We start from the raw sequence: 17,912 nt of genomic DNA, 5'->3' as shown, positions 1-17,912 counted from the left end.
CTGAAACAATTAAGTGTCCCCCAAGCTTAGAGACTTAACAATCCTTTCCCAGCTATGTTTGCTTTAGGACACAGATTCAATTTCCCGATTGAGTCACGCGCATCTTCCAATGCAGAAAAAGAAGTCACAGGGAGTGACGTGTACAAGAACTCCAAGTCAAAGCCAATAGGAGAAAGGGTATAAGATACTATATGCAAGGGGGATTAATGCCTAGTAGGATAGAACTACTCTAGTAACAGTGCATGAATCAAACCGAACGACGTGTAAACCAGACACCTAATTATCTAATTATAAACTGGCTCCTGCAGATTAGTATACCTAACCTATACTTTCTAGGGTCAGTGCGATATAATACTATCACCAAAATGACAAACTTATGTTTGAATGAGGTTAAATAGCCTATAGAGAGGCATCAAGTGTTACGCTTCTAATTTTATGCGTGCTCAACTGAACTGGGGTTTCTTTTCGATTTCCATCTATCTCCCACCAGTTCACACTTTTATTTAGATACGGAGCGCCTCATTCCAGTTTCTACTTCACCGCAGCCATACCGTACTAGCATATTTCTGCATCTTTAACTCGTCTTTCTCGAGACCTCTAATTAAGACTCCTATCTCCTGAAAAATGGCGTACATGCACAAGCAAACAGAAGAAATCCTTCGAACTTGGTTGCATATAATCAGTACGGATCATACGCCACCCCAAATTATTTCCAGCATTGTCCAGAGCCGGGTCCCGGCTGACATTGCATACGGCCTCCACTGCAAGACCAGCATCCATAATTTCCCGCACATTGGCATTTCCCCGGCGTGCAATCCGCGTGAGGAGTCAGCCAACCAGCGCACTGCACAGAAAAGTCCTGCGGAATATATGGTTAATAAATTTGCTTCTCAGATCATTTGCAATAACCCGGATGGTGTTCGACATACCACACTATCACCAACGAAGGCCAGTCCGTTGTCAGTGGTGGTATGCTCGGCTTCAGCGGTGCCGGCAGGAATGGCACACACGCTAGCAATACAGCTAGCGAAGATGATGGCGTTGGTGAAATCCTTCATTTTGTATAGTGGCACGTATAAATGGTTATCGAAATAAAGGTTGAAAAGGTTTTCTTTGGGGTGACAAGCAATGAATTGAATTGGTTTGGTTGTACTGTTATTCCGAGAAGATGGGAGGACATTGACGCCTATTTATATTCTTTTCTTCGGAGATATCTTCTATATCCCAAGGCTCATTCTGACTTTGCCTGAGTACAACCCCCCAGACATTGCCACTTGTAGAGTGCCAAGAAAGCCAACATCTGCAATAATATTGTATCAGTATAGGTTGATGACTCCTCCAGAAGAAGGAGGGAAAAGGTTGGACGTAATTGGTGGATCTGACAGACCTGCTAGGCGAGATGCATCTGGTGACATTGTTAAAATAGTATTCGAGTAGGCTATATCATCTGCAGCCTCCTGCTGTTTTCCGTGCGAGCCTATGCTGTCATTGTGACTGTCAGTAATTTTTCAATCAAGCCTTGTTCAAAGTCAAGTAAAGCTATTCAATGGCATATCGAAGCTATACTGTCCTTGACATCTGCCTGGCTCTGGTAATGGCGTTACCGAACGACCTTAGTATACAGTAAGCGGACTGGGATACTAGCCAGAGATGTAACCTAGGGCTTTCTTCGTTACCGATTCCTAAAGGCACTTTAGGCTGCATATATGACAGGCCGGTAGAGCATCAAATGTGTAGCACTGCCCATCAAGGGTGGAGTTGGTCATTGGCTGGGCTTAAGAGGAACCATCCGCCACCATCAGGCGATCAGGCAAAATGTTACATCGTCTCTGGATCATAGTATCGGCTTAAGTCCCACTCAAATCTTAGTATGCGGGGTAGTCTTTCGTCTATATAGAAATAAGGGCACAAATACAAAAACTCTTCCGCACCCGGCCCCACCGGATGGCGTCGGAAGAAATATAAGCACTAAGTGATCTATCCGGAGGGCTAGAAGTACGACATAGGCACCTAAACCTGGTCTTAGCCTCCCGTGGGTTACAAACTTCGCCCCATTTCTAAGTTGGGGGCTTCGTGGACTGAGGCTCAATTCCATGAATCAGGATCACTTTCTCTGCTCAGTGGTACGATGCGGATGTCATCCTTCACATCACCTCATATAAGAGTTTTCCTGAGTTGAAGCGCCTCCTCGTTGAACCCCTACCCAACCACTAATAAATAGGAATGATGGGGGGGAATTAGTGCGTTTAGGTCTTTAGTTGGAGTATTAGTCGAACTAGAGCAGGGGAACTTTGTGTGTACATTCATAGGCTTTTACGTGAGGCTTTAGGGTGCGCGCTGCACTCTTGCAGTTGTGAGTGTGTGCCTTGCCAATTGCTTGTCCTTCGCCAACATCTGTCTGTTAACATCTGGCTGCTCCTGGAGATACGCAAAAACAAATTCTGGGATTCCATGTCTCCATCATACCATGGGGTGACAATGCAAAGCTGCCCAATTCATAATCATTGTCAGGGTTATTATCTCCTCACGCTCCCTGCAACCTTGGTCCCACTGTAAGGTTTCAATGCTGTATTGTAATATATTAGCAATATATTTGAGCAAACTGCATTAATGTGTACAGCATTCTTTCTTTGGACACCCTCCCAGTATGTTGTATGATATCCTCTTTCCTCTGTATTTGGAATTCAGTCTTAGTTCTTTCGTGTCTTGCGTATACAAACCATTTCCTATAGCAGCGGATTAAGTTAATGGCAAACAAGTGCGGTCCCGTAACTCTGCATTTCTTTCTCTCGCCCTAATATGTGACCAAGAGGTTATTCTTTTCATCCAAGCACAGGTCTAATATTTCTTAGAAACCGTCGTGCAGAGAGTCTAGCATGATACACATATGGCTGGCCGCTACTAGTCGAAGATACTTAAGGTCATCATGGCCTCATTTGCTCCATTATATACATGGATCACATACACTTGGGGTTGCAGGTAGGCTAGAGAAGTTTCATGTGCGCGATTAATGGGACGTTCACTATACTTCTAAATGAATATTTCTATTATAAAATTACTCACTATGGCTGACTAATAGGTAAACTGTTCCGAGAGAGAGATGGCGGATGTTACATGTAAGACTTTAGAAGCTTTTGACAAGGACTTAGCTATTCTCGGCCCTCGGTTGAGCTTCTCTTTAATTTAAAAGACACCAGCCTCCTTATGATTCCTTCCTATATTTCCACCAATTACCCCTTATTTCATTACTACGGAGTATATTGTTTGCCACGTAGTTGGTCTCGTAGGGAAGATCTATATATGCGAGTCGCTTCCTGAACCTTGCTGTTCTTCTACAGCAGTTATTGCTAAACTGGACTGGACTTTTGTCCTGGAGTTCAACACACTTCTGGATATATGAAAGATGGCGGACCTACTTAAATGTATTAATATCGTAAAAATGTGTTATCTTTGCCCAAAGGATCAAATTAATAATCACTAGAGCGAGATTCAGCCTTGCATCTCGCCGTTCTCCTCTTCCCCACCTCGAGAAGGTGCACAGAATTGAATCTTCTCAATATATTTATCTACTATCCATCAATCGAGATGCCCACCAAGGCAATCCAGGGATATGCTGTTCGGCGAAATGGTTCCCGTCTCGTGGGGGAAATAGGTTGTTGCTAAACGTGGGAGCCCTGGCATGCTTGTTGCCCTCATGGCTCTTACTGCCCGAGCCCGAAGACTTCCATTGCCAACCAAATATGTTGTCCAAGCTAGAATGACTGCACGGCCAATATTGGAAAGCCGCCAGTCTGCGCAGATAGCAGTTGGAATCTATATGATTATAACTGGTATTTCTCCTGTGCGTACGGGGACCAAGTATTTGGGGTCAAGGACAAGACTTAGGTCGGTTGTCTTGAGCCTGTCTCGCCGGGTTCGGTCAGTTGGAGCAATGTAAAGACACTTACTACCGGTCAGTTTGTAGGATCAAAGTATTGTCACTGCGTTGCTGATGAATTTTATCGCTCAGGGACCCCGACATCCAGCTCCACGTCGAGTCAAACATCGAACCCGGTATCAAATTCAGCGTCTTTGACTAATTCGTCCACTTCGATGGCCAAGACCGAATTGGCCTCTCTAAGGCAACGAAAACATCCAGCCCGGACCATGAGTCGCATACCAACACAGGTGCTATAGCAGGTGGTGTCGTAGGCGGTGTCGCCGGGGCAGTTGCAATTATTGGGATCCTGTTTTTCATTTGGCGTCACAAACGTCGACAGAATCTAGTACAGCCTCAGGGCCCTATGCAGCAATACACTGCAGAGATAGACGGTCGAACGATTCTCCCTGAATTGATGGCGTTGGATCAACCAAAAAATCACGGAATACACGAACTATCTTGACGAGGCTATGTGTAAAGTTAGAGCTATATATAACCGAAATCGATATAGTGACAGGAATAATACTTTATTAGTGTCTCTCTATCGAGATATAGGAAATTTTCGGCTATATAAATATATATATGTACCTATACCATGACCACTGGCGAAAACCAGCCACTGATATTGAGAAGCCAGAGCATTAATTTTGTTCTACAGGATATTCTTCACGCAATTATATGTACCTTGATTTTGTGCATCAGGACTCCGAACAATTTACCCTCGTAGGCAAAATATTGGCAAGTGGAGTAAGTACAGATGAATACATATATAAACCTCCTGTATCCCAGTGGCAGCTATACAGTTTAGTTCTCAGTGACCGCAAACTTCAGGTCTATTTACAAGATAGAAAATAGAGGACACAAGGAAAAAATAATACTCCTTCAACCCTGATATTCATACCTTGAGCAATGAGCATACCACATCGCCTACGGCTACTGCTGGTGGTAATACAAGCCCTACTTCAAGGCGTTTTACTAACAAGAGCTTATTCGGGAGTGTGAAAGCGTCCCCAGTCAAGGGAGGACGTCCCCTAAGTCTCACTACTTATGGTAAAAACCCCGTGTGACCATCTTCTGACGTCTTATAAACTACCACACTATAGAGTCACCCTAAAATATAGATAAGGGTTGAATAGTATAGGATAGTACTTTGGAGCTAAACATGAATAATTATTTCTCTTATTTCGCCAACCTTGTTTCAGGGAGAGAGAATAACATATAGACACTACCACAGTGCTCAAGATATGTCAATCTTAAGCAATTTCGCGAATTCTGTGTCTAGAGAGTCATTCATATCAGACGTCTCAGGGTTGCTTGTCATACATTCGTTATCTTCAGCTGGCTGACTTTTATCTTTATCCATGTTAGCCTTAAGCAACATGCAGACAGGCAGGCGTTGATATAATACCATAATTTCTTGCTTTACCAGCATGCTCGCCATCATGTTTCTCTGATAATCCTTCTCTCGTATCAGTCACTTGTGCTCCAACTGCCGCGAATCCCATTATCCCAAACCCAATATTTGAAGCTGTCGTAAATATCCCCGCAGCAGCGCCTCCCATTGCAGCTCCCTGTAGGGTGGCAAACAGACTCCCAGCTTGGACTGCCCCAATTGAAGACTGCCATGCCGCAGCAAGAGAAGCCGCAACAGGCCCTGTAGCACTGAAACCGACAGTACCTAATACTGCAGGGCCAGTGATAGGTGCTGTAGCGAGTGCAAGTCCCGTGCTGCCAACGGCTAGGGCGGTTGGATGTTCTCGAGCAACAGTCTGTCCAAAAGAAACAATTGAGGTTGTCATATTCCTTAGGCGTTCCATGGTAGTTGTAGTAGTAAACAAGGAATCAGAAATTTCTCGTGGTTTGAAAGATATGGTAAAGATAGTTGGAGGAATAGACCGGGTTGCTATGCTTGAGGTTAAAATAACGAGGTTGAAAGAAAGCTTTACAGTACTGTTGGACTAGTCTTTCTAATAATACCGTGTATAATGTAGCTCTTTACCACACGTTCCAACGGCACGTGTTCGTTCGCATTCAATTGTGCAGGGATCCCTCCTCTTCCTCTAATGAGGGCGTGGAATGCGACATGATGATTCGAAGAAAAGGACCATATGTAAAGTATAATTAAATACAAGGCGGTACATATATTAATTAGTGAATATATAGCCAAGTCTTACACGGACTAAAGCTATTCCATGACTTAGCCAAGTATAATCTAGGTCTAGAACCTCAGAAAGAAACCGAGAGTAGAAATATTCACTCCATTTTTATAACTAGCTGTAGTTTTTTTGTCTAGTTCTTCTTTAATGGTTCTGTTGACTAAGTGCTGTACATGCGATGTTTTGGGTTTTAGAGAAAAAGGTAGTATTAGGATCTAGCTACCTTTGTTAAATTCACAAGTTCATGAAAAAGGTTTCCAAGAGGCCCAATTGATTCCGGAAGCCGTCCAGTCACTCTTGAGAGCCTGCTGGGCGATCCTAGGACGGGCCTTTGTACGCCCAGGAGCCGATCTAATCCGGTGAAGCACCTTTCCTACACTAAGAATGAGATCCTCCAGCCGCAAGTCTTTGTAAGAGTGAATATTATAGTTGTCTTCACTTATTTATTTTTTTTTTTTAAAAAAAAAAAAAGAAAAAAGAAAAAAGGTGACATGTCGAACAGTATAGTGTCATTCTCATTCCCTTTATCTGTCGAAAATCCTGGCATGGTTGGACACCCTTGCTTTCCTCCTAGGGTGGAATAATTTTGTATATTGTTGTCATGACCAATCAAACAGGATGCCTAAAGCTATCTCATTTGGTGCCTAAACGATAAAATTCTAAATATGAGGAATAAAAGAAACAACAGTGCGTTGTAGACGCGTAGAGCCACTATATGGCTATCAGTGCAAACATATTGGCAAACGAGAAAAAACAACTAGAAGAGCTCTAAACCGCCCGACAAACGCTCACCAAAGCTGGGATGCGATATCCCCCATTGTCTCCTGGATCAGACAGGAATACTTAGTCCTCTTTTTTCCGACAGACTTTCACAACTGTATCCCTCGTAGTGATATATAATGTATTATTATGACATAGAGTGACTTCACCCTTAACGTGTTCCATATCAATAAGCAGCAATAGAAGGCCTTTCTCTCGAGTCTTTATAGCTTCTTTGTGGTTAGTTAAGCCACTCAATGGAGTATATAAGATTTGTTGAATCTGCAGTACACTTGACCTGGATCTCGCTTGTGCCTTCACTTTTTGGCTTGTATTTTGACTCGCTCCTCGTCTCTTTCTCTTTTTTTTTTTTATGTTTTCGCCTTCTCTATTCTGCCGCCACAGTATTGTACTTGTTTTAGAGTACCAGGGCCATGGAAGAGGGAATCTATTTAAGCTCGATAACGCGGCGTATGGGGACCAATACTTTCACCGAATAACTAAGCTTGAGAGTATCGGGTATTATGATTACTATGGAACAATAAGCAAATATGGAAGTGACATGGGAGGTTATTAAGACCAAGGCAGTTGGGCTTTCTGTCCAGTAAGAAGAGATCTAGAGTGGGTGAACCTTACTGGCCGTGACCACCGCGGTGAGGCTGATGTACTAACAGACGGCAATGCCATGATGCTCACTTCGCCTTCTATCTATATTTGTTGTGAAATCTCAGGGGAAATGGGACGCAGGGAGCTATCGTATCGGCTACAGGCTCATCGGGTGGTGGAAACACCAGGAATCAACGTATCTTAACCAATGGAGCCTATTTCCTAGCTATATCATTCTATAGCCCTCGGGGTGCTCGACTATCTGAAGACTCAAAAGCTGAATGGCTTCTGCAAGTATACCCGCACGCCAAGCCGGCTGCGGGATATAGTGCTTCCATAGCAATATTGAATACGCCCATGAAATCACGTTGTATCGCAGGCACCTGACATATGTCTGGTGAATTCACCACCTGCGGAAGTATGTGGATTGTTGAATACTGTGGTAATCAAGCCCCATATAAAAGGCCTCATGCTTCCCACCTAGATAGGCCTTTGAGATAGTCCAATAGGATCGTAAAATCTGATCGTTTTTGATATCTTTTAATACGAATATCTTACCAGTCCTTCAATCTACGCGGCTTTCACTCCTACTTCGATACTTGTAACGTCCGAGTACTTCCTTGGTATTAACATGGCTTCATCGTCCAGCAACTCGCTCCCGGTGACTGCACAAACTCTGTTCTGTCCAAACATCTTCCAGAGGCAATTGATGCGAACATTCGCAGGCCATAAAATTCCTAGATACCTCTTTCGTCTCGTTGCTCCAGAAACAGCAGGAGACATGACTACATCTACTGTCACGCCCCCAGCGTGGATGTGGGCTCGAATCAACAGTCCAGAAGACATCTTTCGCCGTGACCCTGAAGATGCTGCGAGTCTGCTATACAGTCACCTTAAATGGGAATGTGATGACGATTGTAACCTTATGAGCTGGACCAGCTCTTTGCTTCTAGCACTGCAATACGGCTTCTATCGGCACGTTAAAGACAGTAATGAACCGAGATTAAACGAGATTTCGCTCTTTATTCTTGATACTCGTGGCTTTCCGGAAGGCACAATTATCAAAGACACGGATGCCATGAAAGCTTTGAAAGGGTATTCAACAGATATAAAAGACTTCCTAGAATTTCGACTCAATAAATCTGGGAAGAGTAAGAGATATTACTTTGGCGAATACCTTACGCAGGGACAACTAGACATCCAAGGAAAATGCGTGAGTGTCTCACTACAGCGTATAATAGATCTGGGTTTATTCGAGCTATACCCCGAACTAGGCGACAGGAGCAAATGGAATATTTGGGCAAAAAGAGTTATCAAACTTCGCGAGATTTTCGCGCACCCCTGTCTTACAACTCATTCTGAGGTCCGTAGGGCTTTAACTATTGCTCAGGGCTGCTTTAGAGACTGTTGGGTCGTTCCATTTGCAGCCTCCTTACTTGCTCTTAAGTCTAGGAAACAGGACGATACAAAGATTGTCGAAGCCTTTTCAGCGATGTTTGCAGGTAAGGCATGCTTGCACGTACCTTTGGCACATACTGATTCGTCCAGCGGAGGAGATAGCAGAGCTTTCTCTCCAGAATATCCAGATTGATTACGATAGTCTACCTGAAGTCGAACAATTTGCAAGACTGATTGGCAGCATCTATCGCAGGTTCTATGATAAAGATATTAGTTTATTGCTGAACCCTTTCACGAAACTGGAGATAACTGACTGTCTCCGGTAACAATGAGCTGTATGAGCATCTGAATCTATATTAGAATCTTGTTACCTGCTCGAACCAAGCCTCTTAAGATACCTGTTTAAATTGAAGAAGTAGAGTACATGTTAATGATTTTAGGATCTAAATACATTAAGGACAGCAGCTGAATAACGGTCCTTAATTGGAATGTTATTTCTTCATATAATTAACAGTCTTCAAGCCCGGGTCTAGGGCTAAGATGGGACAAAATACTCCGGGCGTTGAGTAGCCCGCGCAGAACGGTGAATCCCTTCCATGGGCGACGGACTATTCAATGCCGATGACAACCCAGGCTTAGCGGGGCCCTGCTGTGGTAACCTAAACCTTGCGTGAGGATCAGGGGCGGAGGGCAATGTAGCGTCCTGGGATGGCTCCTCAGCCGCACGCGGGCGTGCCGGACAGTGTGCAATATAAAATCAGTCAAAAAGGCGGTCCTGTCGACTAGAGCGTGATGTTAGCCAAAACCTCACACAGACTATATATTATACTTAGGTCTCATGCCAATTGGGGCAGTTAAAGTTGGACCGAGGTGAGCGGTGCGTGAGCCAGCCCTGCATGCACCGCCAGTGGAGCACTCCTGCACACTTCTCACAGTTAAGGTATACCGTGTCTTCGGAGTGACGCTCATGGCAGATGCTACACTCCACATCTGAGATATCACGAAGCCTGAAATGGAGACACTGAGGAATCTGGTGGATAAAAGCCACGGTGGGGAGTTCCATAGGACAGACCTCACGATCATCCGCAGCAATCCTCAGCGCGAGCCACCATTACCCACGCCAACTATGATTGGTTCGGGTCATTTTACAGACAGTACCCAGAATTTCTGCCTTCGAAGACAGTATTGTAAGGCCACGCATGCTTTGCCGCTTACAGTGCCTGCGATCGGAGCAGGAGCCCATTCATTCTAGAATTTTATTCGCCTGCCACAACTGAACTACGAATCCATCCCTTGCTGTGTTCCTGAAACACTATAATTAACTGTGATTAGTCTGAGACATTCTGTATTCTTTGTTTCTCCTTGACTTCTCTGGCATCCCAGGTACGTGTACTAGGTTACATGTATCGCCAATTATCTATCCATAAATATTCTTATATCGGAATGTATTTGGTCTGCTATATCCATTGAATGCTCGAGCTTCATACTGTATTATAATAGCTATAATGAAAATGTTGAAAAAGCTTGAATACTAAAGCTAAAGGACATTCTTTCCTCTGCCCCGCTAAGTAAATCTTTGGTTATCAACCTAATCTAAACAAAATCTAGACTTAAATCAGAGGGATGTTCTCATTAGCTTGACAGACCATTATAGACTTGTACTGACAGCCTGCGGCTAGAAGATGGAAGTGATAGAAGTTAGATCCTGTACACTCCTAGACCTATATCATCCGGCTTTATATAGTTTGAATCTGTCATTAGTATAGTTTAAAGTTATTAGGCCACGGATTAAAGGTACCTGTGATGTCACCCTACTTACAGGGCACTAGTGTCTGCAGGCTTGCCCAGGATAGTTTATTGGACCGCAGCTGTCTCCTTAATTATAAATAGACCACTGCGGTTGCACTTAGGCTTAAGGTCCCGATGGCAAGTTGCGATACTATATATACCGCGCCTGGGAAACCAACTCCGATCGGAGTTGATCATAGTGGATCTTTTTACCTAGTGATATCTGCTTTAAGCCTCCCAGTTTGAGGAAGCTCATCCATGCTGAAGAGGGCAGATAGTTCCCCTAACTTCTTCTCGCATGCGGAGTCGCTCGGATAACGGGAGGGCTCGGTAGCACGCGATCTAACGGTCTCAATGTCACGGATAGAGGTTCAGGCAATAGTGAATGAGCGTACAGTCACGTGACCCTTGGTCCATAAGGGCAATACAACACAATAGCTTCATATTTTCTTTTCCTTTCCTCTCTTTAGCTTAGTCTCTTGGTGATAGACTACCTAATCAACTATTGATTCAGCTGAGTCCCATACACAATGTGGGTTTCTAAATTTTCAGGCATCTGGAAGATGATTCTCTGGGATATATGGATGGTATGGTAAGAATGTTAAGCAGGGAACGACCATGAGGTGTTTGATACTGGCTATTTTTGTAATCGTGGTTGTCTTGCCTTGCCATCCAATCATCTCATTGAATATACCCAGCTTCCCGAAATGCCCGCTCCAAAATCTCTTGAATCACTGATTGCTTTCTTAAATTATACTTGGCCAGCCTCTCTCCCGCCTCTATCGTCTCTTTCGCCGCCTGTCTCTTCGTCTGCGCATAAAGCTCCCGGTCCTCAGGACATTTTGCTAGCCATTCGCGGAGCAGACAATGCCTCACTACTTCAGGACAGTCCGGCCCAAAGATGTGAACGTTTGCGGTAGGCTCGTAGCAACTAAAAAAGCGGTGCTGGTGCCAGTGCGGCTGGCGTGTGCGGAAGTGAAACCCTGCAGCCTCAAGCAAGGTAAAGTAGGAGGCCTCGTCGGTAGGGTCGGTGACAGTGACATCAATGTCCACGGCATCTTTGGCTGAAAGGCCCGGGGACTGAAGTTGAACCAATGTGGGTGATGGCGAGAACTCTGGAACCAAGGGCGGTTTCAATACGGGATTTGAGTAGCTGATAGCGTTGAGGCCAGGAGGGATCTGGATTGATGATCTCAATTTTGTTGGGTTCCCTGCGCTCCGAGACCTTTTCAATCAAACTTGGATCAAGCTCATAATGCTTGATAATTGCCTCGATAGATGGTGCCATCACGAGAGAACACTGTTCGTGTGGGCGAGATAATTTGAGCATGCCACGGGCCCCTAGGCACGAACGGAATACTCACAAGACCTTATGTGGAGCGATAGGAAGCCAATAGTCCATTGAGTGTATGTATGTTGATTGACTAGATACACGGAAATTGGAGAAAAGGCCAACATGAGCCAATGAGAATGCAGGGACTGGCTGGCCGGAATGCTACTCTGCTACAGTGAGAAAAAGAGGGTTGACAGTTGAAAGGCATCCACACAAGTCTAGCTTATTAGTGACAGACTGGAAGAACCTTCATGGTTACTACTAAAAGCTTATCAAGATTAAAATTAATAGATTATGCGTATCTCGAGGCCCAGCATTTTGCCATTCTTCGCCCACCCGCGGTTTACCCTAAAACACCCAACCCGGGGGTTCAGACAGTAAACTTGAACCCGACCCGTTACCGCGGGTTGTGTCAAGGTCTAATCCCAGAACAGAATTTCGCCTTCATGTTTTATAGAGTGAAATCTATTGGTTAGGGAAGTCGACTCTATGATGCTTGCATGGGGTTGTAGAACACATACATTAGTTTATTATACCATGGGTTTCTCTCTTCAATATGGCATATAAGTGACGTATAAGAGTGTCCCTACAAAAAGCAGCCATCCATACCGCAGTGGGCCGGGGTTCTAAGTATTATAAAAGAACACTAGATCTCTCCTTCTGCTGCTAAATTGCAAACCTATTTTACAGAACCATAACTGGAATTACTCACTGTCAAAGAAAACTATGTTTGACAAGACAAAAGACCCAGTAGGGCTACTGCTCCTTCCTTTGCATCATAGTAACTCGTAAACTAGTGACCAGGCTATCCAGGAAACTTCATAAATAGCGTGGTGTCCACGCTCCATGATTACGTATGACTGTTATTTGATATCCCAAATTCTTACTTCTCGAGCTAACGCATTAGTGGCGAGCAGAACAAGAATGGAGATGGTTGTAGCATAAATTCAACTGCCACTTGACTCACGCCTTGAAATGTTTAAAAGGAAAAGCTCAATCAAATTTGTTGTAATTTAGAGGAAGATTAATTATTACATTTCTCATCATAAACTTGAGGGTTTATATACAGCATGAACATCAGGTTGATTGGAAATCAATCTGTTTCCAAACGGAATTTATTCCGTAGATGAAGCTCCACAGATTACTTGATCGAGCCTTAATTCACGACAAAATTAACAGAAACACAGGTCTCGATTATGAGGAGATGCTCAAACATATGAAGAACAAAGATGTGGCTGAGTGGGTATTGTGTTATGTATATTGATCGTGGGCAGGCAAAATGGCCCGATCCGGTTAGCAGCATGCCACTGCTTGGATGCCTGAGGCCTGACGGAAGAACATGTGAAAGTCAGGAATCTCAGCCTCTTTTTTCTCTCTCGCTCTCTTTCTCTCTCTCTCTCCACGATAGGGACAGCAAGGCCCAGTTTTTGGACCCAAGCCGATTCTGGCTAGCTCCTCCTAGTATCCCTCCCTTTCAACCGCATAACGAAGCTGCGTATCAATCCAGGCGATGGCCACATGACGAGTTCGGTGAGCGTAACACAACACTAACGGTTGAAAGTATGGAGAAGTTCACGCAATTCCGAGATCGAGGTTGGTTCCTCCCATCAGATCATTAGGCCCCCTGTCCTCCGTTAGACTAACTAGTGGGACCGTCTAGGGTCGGGAATCGCCCCTTTCCTCCCCATTCCACCGCAGCCAGCAGGCTTTCAGCTACCTTTACGCGTCTTCCTCTTCTGTTTCCGTCTCCCGCTCTTTATCTTTGTTTGCCTCGGTTACTTCCTCGTACTACAATGGCTTCCGATTGGATCGCTCGGAAAAAAGGCGTCTCTGTGGTGTATCCTGGGCGTGCCCAGCATATGGTGGATTGATCTTCAAGTAGACGGCGTGAGAAAAGGGTGAGTCCGGGCTACGTCACCAAAACACACAGAAGTACACAAACACTAAGGACCGACCTCAGATCGCTATCGAAACAACACCAGGCGCGCCTTCCGGGCCCGGGCTCCGTTATCGCCTCCTCATTCACGTCCCCCATCGACGCCGTATACCTGGCCGCCATATTCGACCCGGTCTTCACCGCTTCCTATCCGAACTCGCGGAAGGTCGAACACATTTCGCTCTTCCAGGCGATTCTACGTGCCTTTGCCGCTCCCCAACTGAGCCCGCCCCCGAAGGCGCGCTTGGTGGATCTCGCAACTCTTGTAAAGAAATTCCCCGGTCGACCCATCGTTACCTTCCCCGAGTGCACGACTACCAACGCCCGAGGCATCCTGCCCCCCAGTCCGTCGCTGCTGAGCGTGGCCCCAAAGACGAAGATCTTCCCGGTCAGTCTGCGATATACCCCGGCGGACGTGGTGACGCCACTCCCCGGAAGTTATTTGAGTTTCTTGTGGACGCTGCTTAGCAAGCCGACGCATGGAATCCGGGTGCGCATTGCGGAAGGGGTGGTGAGTGAAACCGGTGGGGAAGGTGCTCCTGCGACGCGGAAGTCGACTTATGACACCAACTACCTCGACACGCTGGACAAGGACAGTGCGTACGACTCTCTGGATACGGGAGAGGAGTTGACGCGGGGTGAGAAGGCTCTGCTGGACACTGTGGCGGATTCCCTGGCGCGCCTGGGGAGAGTGAAGCGGGTTGGATTAGGCGTTCAGGACAAGAATGATTTCGTTCGCATGTGGACGAAGACACGACGGACATGGTGATGAAATTGTATATTCCTAGGTGACATAATGGGGGGTTTCCCTTGAATTCAGTCTATACTAGCTTTGATATCATCAATAGTGGTCAGAAAAACGAAAGGAAAGCGGCGGAGAGATGCGCACTTATCAGTGAAGGAGACAGAGAGAGGTATTATTGACCAACCGGATGTCAGCACACTAATCAACAGATAAATGAAGTAGGCAACACAACAACTTAAATGTAGAAACAACCTCTTAGGGTTGCTTCATCACATGACCCCAACTGTGCCAACATTGCTGGATGAGAAATAAAAACCAACTCCTCTAAGAATAGTTCAAAATTGCTTACAAGCTATAGTGGTCTGGGCTATCAGTCCCACTCCAGAGAGACAAGCAAACAAAGGGCAATTTGGCCCCCACTCGAGATTGACAGCCGCACTAAATATAAGTAACATAAGCTGTGCTCTTTAAGGCTCTAAATTCTCTCTGCGACTTGGCTTCTCACGGACTCATCCTTACTTCGTGTCTCAGCCTCAGTCTAGTCTCAGGTAAGCACTAGCTACGCGACATTGATATTATGAAGAAAATATAGCAGCCACCATGGGCTTCATGCGTCGCAAACACAAAGCACAAGCAAACCAAGTAGAACCACACAATACACCATCAAGTGCCGACTCTCTCTATTCGATCTCTACGGCAGCATCCACCGTTCACTCTCTATCCACGGCCACAACACTCTATAGCGACGATTATACAACAACCAACACCCTCAGCCTTTCCGGGACGACCTTTGTTGACGACAGCAACGTATCCATAGTATCATCGAGCCAGGATGGGAGTCAAAGCTCCTTCTCAAGGAAACAGAAAGCGCGGCGCTCGCTCGCTAGATACCAGTCCTACGCGGACATCTCCGGTGTAGTTTCTCAAACTAAGGTTAAGGCAAGTGCGACGAAAATGAAGGCGCAGAGCTCGGTTCTGAACCTTGAGCATCAGATGCGGGAGTATGTCACGACTACAAGTGTGGATATGTATGGAACTATGCTGAGGAAGCTGGATGATGCTATTACTTCTATGGATGAGGGATTGTTTCGGGATAAGGAGGACCTGGGTATGCTCTTCTTCTATTGCTACTTACTGCTGCTACTTGGGCTTATATGGGTGCTCAGTCACGACATATGGCGATAAGGTCGTGTATACGAAGACCGGAACAGAGAAAGAGGTCAAACAGACATCAATAGGCCCGAGCTTCTTTTCCAAGCCCTACCTATACAACAACTCACGGCTACCGGCTAATCTTGCTCCGTTGCAAATGTACGCATCGCCCTTACACCTATTGAACAATGCATGTAGATTAAGTTTGGCATCATAGACCACCTCAAACATACGCCCTCGTCCGTCTCGCAGCTCAGTACTCTAGCTCAGCCTACAGAAAGCCCGCCGAACCAACATCCACCAGCAATCCCTACGTGAGCGCCAACATCCGCCAAGGCACAAAAGCAATGGTAATCAAGCCTCTTGCCTCAGACGACCTCCAAAGCATCGTCCTCGCCATCCGCGGAACCCAAAGCTTCCGCGACTGGGCTGTAAACATGAAAACCCTCCCAACCTCCCCACGAGGCTTCCTCGACGACCCCTACAATCTCTGCCACACAGGTTTCCTCGCCGCCGCGCAGAAAATGATCCCGCCCGTCGCGGCCTATCTCCGCGATCTGATCGCCGAAGATCCGAACCGAGCGTCCTATTCGCTTGTCCTAACGGGCCATTCCGCCGGCGGCGCAGTGGCCAGCCTGCTGTATTGTCACTTGCTCGCGACGAGTATACATGTGTCGTCGGAATTAAGGCACTTGGCTAGTTTCTTCGGCAGCATTCACTGCGTTACATTCGGCGCCCCGCCGGTATCTGTTAGACCCTTGTTCCCGAGGAAGTCGGCTGCGGCTGCGAACTCCATATACTTGGCATTTGTGAATGAGGGCGACCCCGTGCCTAGGGCTGAGAAACCCTACGTCACCTCGTTGCTAAACCTGTACATGTCGCCTGCGCCCTTCTCGTTCGGCACTAGCCGTGCATACCCCTTTATCACCAGGCAGAATAAACCGAATATTTGGAACATGCCGCCGGCTACTCTCTCCCCCGCGGGAAATGTAGTCCTCTTGAGGAAGCAGGTCCATGATCAACTCTCCGGTATGGACCCCAATTCAGCCGAGAAAGAAAACGAGATCGAAGCCTGCCTGGTTCCAAATGAGATTTTGAAGGAAGTCGTCTTCGGGGATCCAATAAAGCACATGATGGGGCTGTATCTAGATAGAATTGACCACCTTGCCCGCAGAGTTCAACAGCAACCACTCCCGGCACCACCACCACCACCACAACTCTATAACTAATGCATAATCAATACCAAAGTTGGACAAAGTTCGATATACATTAAACAATTATAGGAATTATAGGTATATATAACCCAAGTATCCTATTCCTTTCTATACATTCTTAAAAGCCCTCACTCACCTGAGTTGTCACTACCGACGATTTCTTAACCAAGTTTCATTTTATCTCTACTACGGAGCATGCGATGATCAGGCCTAATTTAGGAGAAGGGTAGTTTGAAGTATATACGTGATATCTCTCCCGCGTCCTTTTGAAGAAGGTGGTAGTGTTAACGTTAAGGAATTATCTCGAATAAAATTCACGATCCAGGTGGGTTGACCTCATCCCTAGACGATTCTCATCAGCTAGGTAGTAGCTATAATTTTTCCTAGTCGATATAGATGCCCAAAATAAGACAGTACCTTAATGGGTAGGGGTTTAGAATGACATAAGAATTGAATGGGGATACATAATATGTGTCTCAGAATTTGTTTCCAGATATGTTTCATTTGGCCCTGACTTTAGGGCGCTGTTAGCCAGGGCGAAGAGCCTGACACTGTCACTGCTATCTTCCGAGGCTAAGGAGGTCTATCAAAAACCCAAGAATCTGCCGGAGAAGTCCGAGAACCATCCGTCATACATACACTGGGAAACTTCTGCTGGAGGGATCCGTAATACCAACTTAGAACCCAACCGTTCGTCAAATTCATATCTGGCATCAAATGCGACGACAAATCGCTCCGGTGTTTCCTGTTGGAAAGTTTGCCTAGGAAGCTTTAGCACTTCCCTCAAATGATCAGCAGCAATCTCGGAACATCGAATTCTGTAGCGCGCATCATCAAGTTTGACTTCGCACTGTGTGTACAGTACACGAATATGGATGCCGTCATTTTCCTTAGGGAAAACCCTGT

General features: G+C 45.7%; 6 protein-coding genes across 6 annotated transcripts; 4 read left to right on the top strand and 2 right to left on the bottom strand.

Moving 5' to 3' along the window:
* Positions 1-422: 422 nt before the first annotated feature.
* BDW43DRAFT_263163 (uncharacterized protein) lies at positions 423-1,816 on the top strand. The gene is made up of 2 exons (XM_032040519.1): positions 423-1,300; positions 1,388-1,816. Exon 1 carries the CDS (start codon positions 625-627, stop codon positions 1,093-1,095), a length of 471 nt encoding a protein of 156 aa, XP_031905011.1. The 5' UTR covers positions 423-624; the 3' UTR covers positions 1,096-1,300; positions 1,388-1,816.
* Positions 1,817-5,156: 3,340 nt separating this feature from the next.
* BDW43DRAFT_306863 (interferon alpha-inducible IFI6/IFI27 family protein) lies at positions 5,157-5,736 on the bottom strand (the record flags this gene model as incomplete). Its single annotated transcript, XM_032046123.1, has 2 exons — positions 5,157-5,272; positions 5,328-5,736. The coding sequence occupies 2 exons, from the start codon at positions 5,734-5,736 to the stop codon at positions 5,157-5,159; spliced, it is 525 nt and encodes a 174-aa protein (XP_031905010.1).
* A 2,335-nt stretch (positions 5,737-8,071) lies between these two features.
* BDW43DRAFT_321241 (uncharacterized protein) lies at positions 8,072-9,164 on the top strand (the record flags this gene model as incomplete). Its single annotated transcript, XM_032049295.1, has 2 exons — positions 8,072-8,942; positions 8,989-9,164. The coding sequence occupies 2 exons, from the start codon at positions 8,072-8,074 to the stop codon at positions 9,162-9,164; spliced, it is 1,047 nt and encodes a 348-aa protein (XP_031905009.1).
* A 2,137-nt stretch (positions 9,165-11,301) lies between these two features.
* Positions 11,302-11,914, bottom strand: BDW43DRAFT_321239 (GrpB family protein; the record flags this gene model as incomplete). The annotated part of the gene is made up of 2 exons (XM_032049294.1): positions 11,302-11,684; positions 11,719-11,914. 2 exons carry the CDS (start codon positions 11,912-11,914, stop codon positions 11,308-11,310), a joined length of 573 nt encoding a protein of 190 aa, XP_031905008.1. The 3' UTR covers positions 11,302-11,307.
* Positions 11,915-13,521: 1,607 nt separating this feature from the next.
* Positions 13,522-14,664, top strand: BDW43DRAFT_297099 (lysophosphatidic acid acyltransferase LOA1; the record flags this gene model as incomplete). The annotated part of the gene is made up of 3 exons (XM_032044322.1): positions 13,522-13,552; positions 13,620-13,857; positions 13,920-14,664. The coding sequence occupies 3 exons, from the start codon at positions 13,522-13,524 to the stop codon at positions 14,662-14,664; spliced, it is 1,014 nt and encodes a 337-aa protein (XP_031905007.1).
* Positions 14,665-15,153: 489 nt separating this feature from the next.
* On the top strand, positions 15,154-17,215 carry BDW43DRAFT_153681 (lipase family protein). The gene is made up of 3 exons (XM_032038494.1): positions 15,154-15,748; positions 15,807-15,951; positions 16,010-17,215. Exons 1-3 carry the CDS (start codon positions 15,241-15,243, stop codon positions 17,019-17,021), a joined length of 1,665 nt encoding a protein of 554 aa, XP_031905006.1. The 5' UTR covers positions 15,154-15,240; the 3' UTR covers positions 17,022-17,215.
* The last annotated feature ends 697 nt before the right edge of the window (positions 17,216-17,912 follow it).

This window comes from Aspergillus alliaceus (assembly GCF_009176365.1).
Source record: "Aspergillus alliaceus strain CBS 536.65 unplaced genomic scaffold BDW43scaffold_4, whole genome shotgun sequence".
Classification (NCBI taxonomy): Eukaryota; Fungi; Ascomycota; class Eurotiomycetes; order Eurotiales; family Aspergillaceae; genus Aspergillus; species Aspergillus alliaceus.
The sequence above is the reverse complement of the archived record's forward strand: the minus strand, read 5'-3'. Positions and strand labels throughout refer to the sequence as shown.